The sequence below is a fragment of the Lates calcarifer genome, linkage group LG18 (assembly GCF_001640805.2).
Source record: "Lates calcarifer isolate ASB-BC8 linkage group LG18, TLL_Latcal_v3, whole genome shotgun sequence".
Taxonomy (NCBI): Eukaryota; Metazoa; Chordata; class Actinopteri; family Centropomidae; genus Lates; species Lates calcarifer.
The window spans coordinates 3,252,024-3,259,628 of NC_066850.1; the positions used below are offsets into that span (position 1 = coordinate 3,252,024).

Here is a 7,605-nt window from a genome sequence, read left to right on the forward strand (position 1 = left end):
CTTGGTTCTTATCAATTTAATGTTTTATTGTACAAAACATGGGAGTTTTGGGTAATTAGTCAATGCTGTTTCAAATGTCACATTCAGCTTGATTCATCTATAAAATCTATCTACAAAATATACAAATCACATTCTGAGGTAAATATTACAGAGCCGTTTTCAGAGGATAAAACTGTTTCATGTCAAAGAATCTTTTTAACCTGCTTTACAACCCCAATATCTGTCGTTACATTAGAATCAAGAACAGTTTGACCTGGTTTAACATTTTAAACATCAGCCAAAGTGCATGAAGTTTATATGCTGCAACAAATAGATACTTTTTTCACACCTGGAAAAATATCTTTAACACTCCAATCTATACTGTTACAACACTGGTGTTACATACCAGTGTCACTTTTGGTCGCCAAGAAAACCTAACTCCTCGCTCCGACACCTCGTTCCCGTCAGAGTCGCTCTGCCTTTCTCTCCATCAGCACAGTTTTTCTCTCCAGTCGCACACTGACAGGAGGGAAGTGAGACACATCGAAGGCCACGTTGCTGTAACCTGCTATGAAGGCCAGAGGCTGATGAGTGTCCTGCAGCAGCTCTATCTTGGTGACATTAGCCTCCATTAGCAGGTGTGAGTACATTTTGATTTCAGGATCAGTGGGACTCAGGTCCTCCCGCTTGTCATATCTGTTGAAAAAAAGTCTTAAATGTCAATACTGGACACACAATTTGAATTTTAGCTCAAAATAATAATAAATACACTGACCTCCAGTTTCTGTTTTGCTCTAAGAAGCGTGAAACTCCAGTTTCAGCAGCGTAGGTGTCGATGTGAACAAAGACGTCTAAGGGAACAAGGTGTAACAATGTTTTTAATGATGACAACTACACAATATTTTGTATAATTCAGTGAGGAACAAACTATAAATGAGCTGAAAGTGACTCCCACCTGCAGTGGGCGGCAACAGCCTGTGTAGCTCCTGCATGCCGTGGCCCCCCGGGTAGTTGTGGTGGGAAATGTAGAGACAAAAACCCGAATACGCTGCGTTGGTCAACAGCTGGCCGACCACAACAGCAGAGCCCAGTTTATACATCCAAGATTTCTGGTAGTTGCATAAACTAAAGGATGCAAAAAGAAAACAGGAAATGAGGAACATGTACATCTAAAACAGCAGCAACTCTCTCAAACAGATATAATGTCAAGTGACTGGTTAATGTTTTTTAACAGTAAACTTACATGAAGGAGCAGCCTCGGGCAGCCACCAAACTGAGCACGGGGAAGGTGTATATGATGAAGCGCAGCTCCTTGTGGGGCAGCAGCGAGTAGATGAGGATGAAGCCCACCGCAGGGAGCAGCAGCAGCCTCATCCGCCTGTCGAGGAGACCGAGTGGGACGAAGAGCAGCGTGCAGCCCAGGGCACGGGGCACCGCGGAGTAAAAGTACCAGAGAAAGGGGGAGGTTTACTGGGGAGAGGAGTCAAGGAGAACTGGGAAGGTGTTAGTAAATTACCAAAAAAGTAAATGTAGAAGTCAAAAACACAGGGGTGTACAGGAATAATTGAAAGGATATTCCCCAGTTGGAACTTTTGTTGAGAATAGTGTTGTACCACAGAACCTGACCTTCAGGCCACAGAGGCGTCTTCCAGAAGAAGGTGTCCACAGCCACGGTCAGAGCTGCAAAAAAACCAAGAGGACTCAACATCTTTGTGCACATGTTCAGCTTAAACAATGTGTTATCTATAAACACATTGACCACTCACCCAGTGACAAGATCCCAGCAGGAACGGCATAGTAAAGCAGCTGCAGCAGTCCCAGCTTCCTGCTCAGCAGTGACATCAGCAACATGAGACCCATGAAGATGCAGAGCTCCGACCGGAACACGATGATGACCAAAGCAGACAGGCTGATGAAGCAGCCATACCTCTGAGCCATCCAGGAAGTGAAGGCTACAAGAACTGGGGCAGAGAGTCATCAGTTGTAGATTTACTCACTAATTCAGGAAAGCAGAAATGTAAAAGCTTAATCCAGAGTTTGTGGAAAATTAGCGGTGCATCTCACCTATTGGTAGAGCAAATACATTAGGGAGCGTCCTGGTGCTGTAGAACATGAGGTGAAACTGTGAAGCACATGTCAGACAGAAGAGCCCTGCGACCGTGGAGCCGAACTGCCTCCTCACCTCTCTCTGCATGTGCCACAGCGCACTGATAACACAAACTCCCAGGGAGGCTCGCACTGCACAGGACACATCAAAAACCCAAGAGGCAACTTTTATTTTAACACACAGGATTAACTGCTTGGAAAATGACAATAGGTGAGATGTGATTTACCGATCAGCTGTGCGTAGAATTTCGGTGCATCCAGCAGAGAGGACAGAAACACAAAAGGGGAGGAGAGCGCGGAGAGGACAAGGGGGCCGAGGAAAGTCCGTGGCACCACACCAGGGAACTCATGATGGTCGTACTGAGAGACAGGAGAGGACAGGCTTTTTACTGATCTATAGCAAATGATTGAGTTCACCAGTTGTTGCAAATGCAGATTTTCAAATTTCCTTTTTTTTTTTTGTTCAGACAAATGGGTGCTAATGAAGTGTGTGTCATGTGATACCATCAAAAGCGTCAAAACAGCTACTAAATGGACCTTAGAGAATGAGTTGGTTTTGAGTAGGAAATCAATAATAAAAGCACAAATATGTATATAAAGTGAAATATACATTACTTAATATTAATTGTTCTATAAAATCACAAAGATATATAATTTAAAACTATATAATAAATTTAATTTACATTTTGACTATGAATTTTACCTTTGTTTACTGATATTTTGATGATAAAACACACTTTTACATTTCACTAGCAGAGGAATAACTCAGCTTTTATTTCTAAAACAGAAGAAGCTTTCATAAACCTAATCTAAAACAAAAACATTTAACTTCAATTTGCACAATTATGGCCTCTAATAATCAAACAATTTCCTCCTCTACGACAGACAGAGCTATAAAAACAGTAAACCTTTAAAATGCATGGTTAACTGTGGTAATATAAGTGTTGTCTGTGTGGATTGTGTAACGTGTCCACAACTGTTTAATTTAAAAATAAAAATGACTCATTCACTGGAGTTGTACACAGTTAGCTTGTTAGCACATCCAGCACTTTAACACCTACTTACCTTGTCAAAGTCGAGTCTGTGATACAAAATGTCGTGCGCTGCTTGCAGGTTAAAGCTCTCCTCCACCTTGGTGAACGGACAAACGAATAAATGCAAGAGAGCCACAGAAAATAATAATAAGAGGAGTGGCAGCCCCAAAACATTCCTCTTTTCAGCCATGACAGCTGAAAGATTGCTGTCACTTCCGGTCAAGACCGGAAGAGAGCTGCACGAAATGATTTCATATCGCTAAAAATATTACTATTATTTTTCTAGTAACGCCATTAAGCTACTGTTTAGAAATCCATTAAAATACTTCATCTAGAAGAAAAAATAAAAACATTTCACATACTTCTACTAGGTTTCCTGAATTTTCCACGTGCGGAAGGATCTTTTTGTCCCGCGCGTGGCGGCTTGTGATTGGTCACAAGATTGGTGATTGACCGGCAAGGAGAGCCAATCAGCGCAAGCCACAATTCGACCAAGAAGCTGACGCGGAAAACTGGAACCGCATCGTTTTTTTTCCCCCCACAACCGGCATGTAAATACTACTTTAAAGCGCTTTGCATAGATAACGCTAACTCAGATTTAATGTTAAGAACAGCTCATTTAGATGCGTCCGAACCGCGCAGCACTTTAATTTTAGTGGGAAGCTTGCTCGCGAGTGGCTGAAGCCTGTGTCCTGATATGAAACTGGGTCTGAAGTGATTTCTGGAGATGCTGTCCACCGGTCCAGAGCTGCGGCTACTGCGGCTTTTGTCTTGTGTAACTTTTGTTTTACTTTTTCAAGTCTGCGACGGCAAGAGGGATTTAAAAAGCGCCTGTACCACGTGCCAGCAAATAACTGATAACTTCAACAAGGTCAGAGAACATCTCCAAACCTGTGCTTTGTGTTGTTTTGCAGTTTACTGGTATAAATATCCGTGTAACTGCAGTATAATGAACGTACCCTGCTAAATGTAATGATGCCACACGTGTGAAATGTCTCCTGGTTTTGTGTTTCAGGGCTTTGACAGAACAGCAAAGCAGAACTTCGGCGGAGGCAACACAGCCTGGGAGGAGAGGAAACTGTCCAAATATGAAACAAGGTGAGGTGGTTCGCCCTGACCTGTCCAGGTTCCAGGTCACCCTGTCCCAGGGCACAAGTCACCAGGGCTGCAGGCTGTTGTACTTTGCACATGGAGCTTTTAGATAAGTGTATAGCCTACAGGTGGCTGGTAGCTTAGGATAACCTTCATCAAGGCCTACCAGATGCTTTCTGTTGTTTTACAAGAGGGTGTGTGTGTGTGTGTGGTGACAGCTGCTGCCACCTCCTCCCTCGCAGCCTCCTGTTGCTTCATCCTGCAGCGTCTGATCAGCTCGTCATCCCCTCTCCCTTCTCTTTGCAGCGAGATCCGTCTGATGGAGATCATGGAGGGGCTGTGCGACAGCAGCAGCTTTGAGTGCAACCGCATGTTAGAGGAGCATGAGGAGCATTTCGAGACCTGGTGGTTCAAGAGGTGGGTGTCGGGTTCATGCAAATATCTTCACGGTTTCGGTGTCATTTCTGTAACTCTGGGTTGTGACACAACTTTAATGAACGTAAAAGACAGACTGATGCTCCTCCAAGCCGACGGATGTATCACCTGCAGTTGTGTTCAAAAATTTGTGTCATTTTGTAAAATGTGGTAAACCTCAACTCTTCCTGTCTGATTTCCTGTTTGTGATGCAGGAAAACAAAACATCCTGACCTGCATAAGTGGTTCTGCATTGACACCATCAAAGTATGCTGTCCAAAGGGAACATTTGGACCTGACTGCAACGGTGAGGAAACACACGAGGCAGCGATTTGCATGCACAGCGGTGCCGTTTGTGGGAGACGATTAGTTAGGCAAATAAGCAAAGCAAATAACTCCTGTAACCTGTGGAAGCATGGAATGTTTTTGTGTTACTGTTGTTTTTTAAGCCTGTGTGGGCGGATCTGAGAGACCTTGTCACGGAAATGGGCTGTGTGACGGCGACGGGACTCGCGGGGGGAACGGACAGTGCAGCTGCAACCACGGTTACAAAGGGGAGTTCTGCCTCGACTGCATCGACGGCCACTTCAGCGAAGTGAGGAACGACACCTTCTCCCTCTGCACAGGTACGGTTCGACGCAGAAACGAGTGAACGAGCAGGCAGAGAAGTGATTAGTAAATCTGTGGTGATTCGATTCCTCTTGCAGAATGCCACTCTTCTTGCAAGACCTGCACCGGGGCAACCAATCAGGACTGTGATGAGTGCAAGGAAGGCTGGGAGGAGGATGACCAGGAAACCTGTGTCGGTTGGTAAAGCCAGAGCTGCATGACAACTAAAATAGTTTTACTGCACTTGAACATTTTAAACAATCAGAAATCTTTCGTATTATACACTTTTAGAGCTAAAACACTGGTTGATTAATCAATTAGTCAACTGCCAGAAGAAATACCTCCAACTATTTTGATAATCAATTAATCATACAAGTAAAAATGACAAATATTTCTGACGTTCCAGCTTCTAAATTCTGAGGATTTGTTGTTTTTCTTTTATAACATTCATGATAAGATATTTTTTAGTTGCAGCACAAATAAAAATAACTTGAAAGTGTACAAATGTTTGAATGAAGATGGGATTTTGATGTGAAGCAGGTTTCGCTCTGTGGGCACCATTTTATCTCACTGCAGTCTGTCTGATGTGTTGCAGATGTGAACGAGTGCTCTAAAGACACTTCTCCATGTAAAGAAGATCAATACTGCCTTAACACAGAAGGCTCCTACTCCTGCAAGGGTAACAGCTTGTACAGTCTTTTATCTTTCCCTCTTAAATGCTAATGCGCCATATTTCAGGGACCAGGAAAGTCATTTAGTTCCACTTCACTGACAGATTTTTCTGTGATATTTATCTAATAGAAATTGGTTTTGTGTGTGTTTGTCCTTCACAGCTTGTGACAGAGTTTGCTCTGGCTGCACTGGAGCCGGTCCTGATAAGTGCCAGGCCTGTGCCAGCGGGTACCAGGACACTGAGGGCACCTGCACAGGTACGATGTAAATAATTCACCACTAGAGGAGCTCCACTCTCATATGATGTGTATCAGCTCTTACATATTAGGGGGAAAAAAAAGGAGACACATGCTAAGTCTTAATATCTTGACATTTTTAGCATATATATTTGTGTATTAGCAGGTTTTCTTATCAGTGTTACCTTTTGTGTTTTCCAAGATGTCGATGAGTGTTCCCAGTCAGAGCCTGTATGCACGAAGGAGCACCAGGAGTGTGTCAACACTACAGGCAGCTACGTGTGCATCTGTTCGAGTGGCTTCGAGGAGAAAGATGGCGAGTGCATCCAAACACAGCAGCCAGGTGAGGATTACTGTTTGTTTAAGGACTGGTTTTGTTCAGCTTTAGCTTTACTCATCCTGAAAACACATCAAGGTCATATGTTTTTGTTTTAGCTGAATAACTAAAAGTTTGTATTGTCTTCAATTAAGTTTTGATAAGTTTTAAAATATAAATATTAAAAGTTGTTTTTATTTACATGTTTAAATTGTCTTTAGAAAAAGAGGAGGGGTCAGAAGAATCCGAGACGACCACAAGTCCACACGGCGAGCTTTGATGTCAGACCTGGGACCATTAGGAGCGAATCAGGAAAAATAATGTTGAAATTCTGCACATCTGGAGCTGCTCCGACTACATGCACTTAGATACCAGCTGCACCTAGGACCAACAGAAGCTGCCGAGACAGCACTGAATCATGGACTAAAGGACAAAGAAAAAAGAGACATTTTATGCTCTGTTTGCTGGTCGTTGTTTCTTTTCTCTGCTGTGTGCAAACTACCACTTGTTGTCTTTTATTTGTTGTATGGTTTTAAAAATTGACGGTGTTTCAATAAAGGTGGATTATGTTGAATTTAAGAAAAATCCAAGTCATCACTTTCTTGTGCAGTATTTGTCTTATTTACTCTAGAGGAGCAAATGTAGTTTAGTGAGTTAAATCAGCGGGTGGAAGTTGGACTGCAGGTTGTGTAGTTGCAGTTCTTGCAGATGACCACATGGTGGCAGCCAAGCCATATGAAATATGGACAGTCACGACTGAGTGAATATGTGTGATCTAGAATGGATAAGATACAGTGTCTGACTGTTTTTACCCATGGCCTCCCCTTCATTTGCCCATTTTTGATGCATGCATGACCACATGTGATTGTGATTTACAGGGACACATGCTGTGTACTCAGTGTCCTCATAACTACGTTTTGTCCTCTTGATTTTAGGGAATCTCCACGTACTGTTCCTTTTGTTTTTGTTTTTTTTTTTTTGCAAATATGAAGTGCCGTAACCACTCAGATGCTAAGAGGCTTTTTCGGGAAGACCTTCCCCTTGCCCCCACTTGGATCAAAGCATATTTTTCTAACACACGTCTCACCTCAGAATAAATCCTCCCGGCATCCTGCGGGATGATGTCAGCTGTTTTGACTCGACAGGC

The 7,605-nt window shown here is 43.1% G+C and overlaps 2 protein-coding genes across 2 annotated transcripts; one reads left to right on the forward strand and one right to left on the reverse strand.

The window, feature by feature from the left end:
* Positions 1-5: 5 nt before the first annotated feature.
* alg12 (ALG12 alpha-1,6-mannosyltransferase) lies at positions 6-3,340 on the reverse strand. Its single transcript, XM_051077880.1, has 9 exons — positions 3,151-3,340; positions 2,313-2,445; positions 2,044-2,217; positions 1,746-1,940; positions 1,555-1,659; positions 1,223-1,445; positions 935-1,104; positions 755-830; positions 6-675 (listed from the first exon to the last, which is right to left on the reverse strand). Exons 1-9 carry the CDS (start codon positions 3,307-3,309, stop codon positions 444-446), a joined length of 1,467 nt encoding a protein of 488 aa, XP_050933837.1. The 5' UTR covers positions 3,310-3,340; the 3' UTR covers positions 6-443.
* A 268-nt stretch (positions 3,341-3,608) lies between these two features.
* Positions 3,609-7,055, forward strand: creld2 (cysteine-rich with EGF-like domains 2). The gene is made up of 10 exons (XM_018700546.2): positions 3,609-3,990; positions 4,135-4,217; positions 4,518-4,628; positions 4,841-4,932; positions 5,075-5,251; positions 5,333-5,431; positions 5,830-5,913; positions 6,068-6,163; positions 6,345-6,485; positions 6,680-7,055. Exons 1-10 carry the CDS (start codon positions 3,847-3,849, stop codon positions 6,736-6,738), a joined length of 1,086 nt encoding a protein of 361 aa, XP_018556062.1. The 5' UTR covers positions 3,609-3,846; the 3' UTR covers positions 6,739-7,055.
* Positions 7,056-7,605: the final 550 nt, after the last annotated feature.

Excerpts from the sequence above, each read along its gene's own strand:
- alg12 (XM_051077880.1), bottom strand. The coding sequence starts at position 3,309 with ATGGCTGAAAAGAGGAATGTTTTGGGGCTGCCACTCCTCTTATTATTA. Across the intron at positions 831-934 it reads GCTGTTGCCGCCCACTGCAG|ACGTCTTTGTTCACATCGAC; the intron begins GTGGGAGTCACT and ends TTGTTCCCTTAG. Across the intron at positions 676-754 it reads GAGCAAAACAGAAACTGGAG|ATATGACAAGCGGGAGGACC; the intron begins GTCAGTGTATTT and ends TTTTTTCAACAG.
- creld2 (XM_018700546.2), top strand. The coding sequence starts at position 3,847 with ATGCTGTCCACCGGTCCAGAGCTGCGGCTACTGCGGCTTTTGTCTTGT. Across the intron at positions 5,252-5,332 it reads CACCTTCTCCCTCTGCACAG|AATGCCACTCTTCTTGCAAG; the intron begins GTACGGTTCGAC and ends TTCCTCTTGCAG. Across the intron at positions 5,432-5,829 it reads TGACCAGGAAACCTGTGTCG|ATGTGAACGAGTGCTCTAAA; the intron begins GTTGGTAAAGCC and ends GATGTGTTGCAG.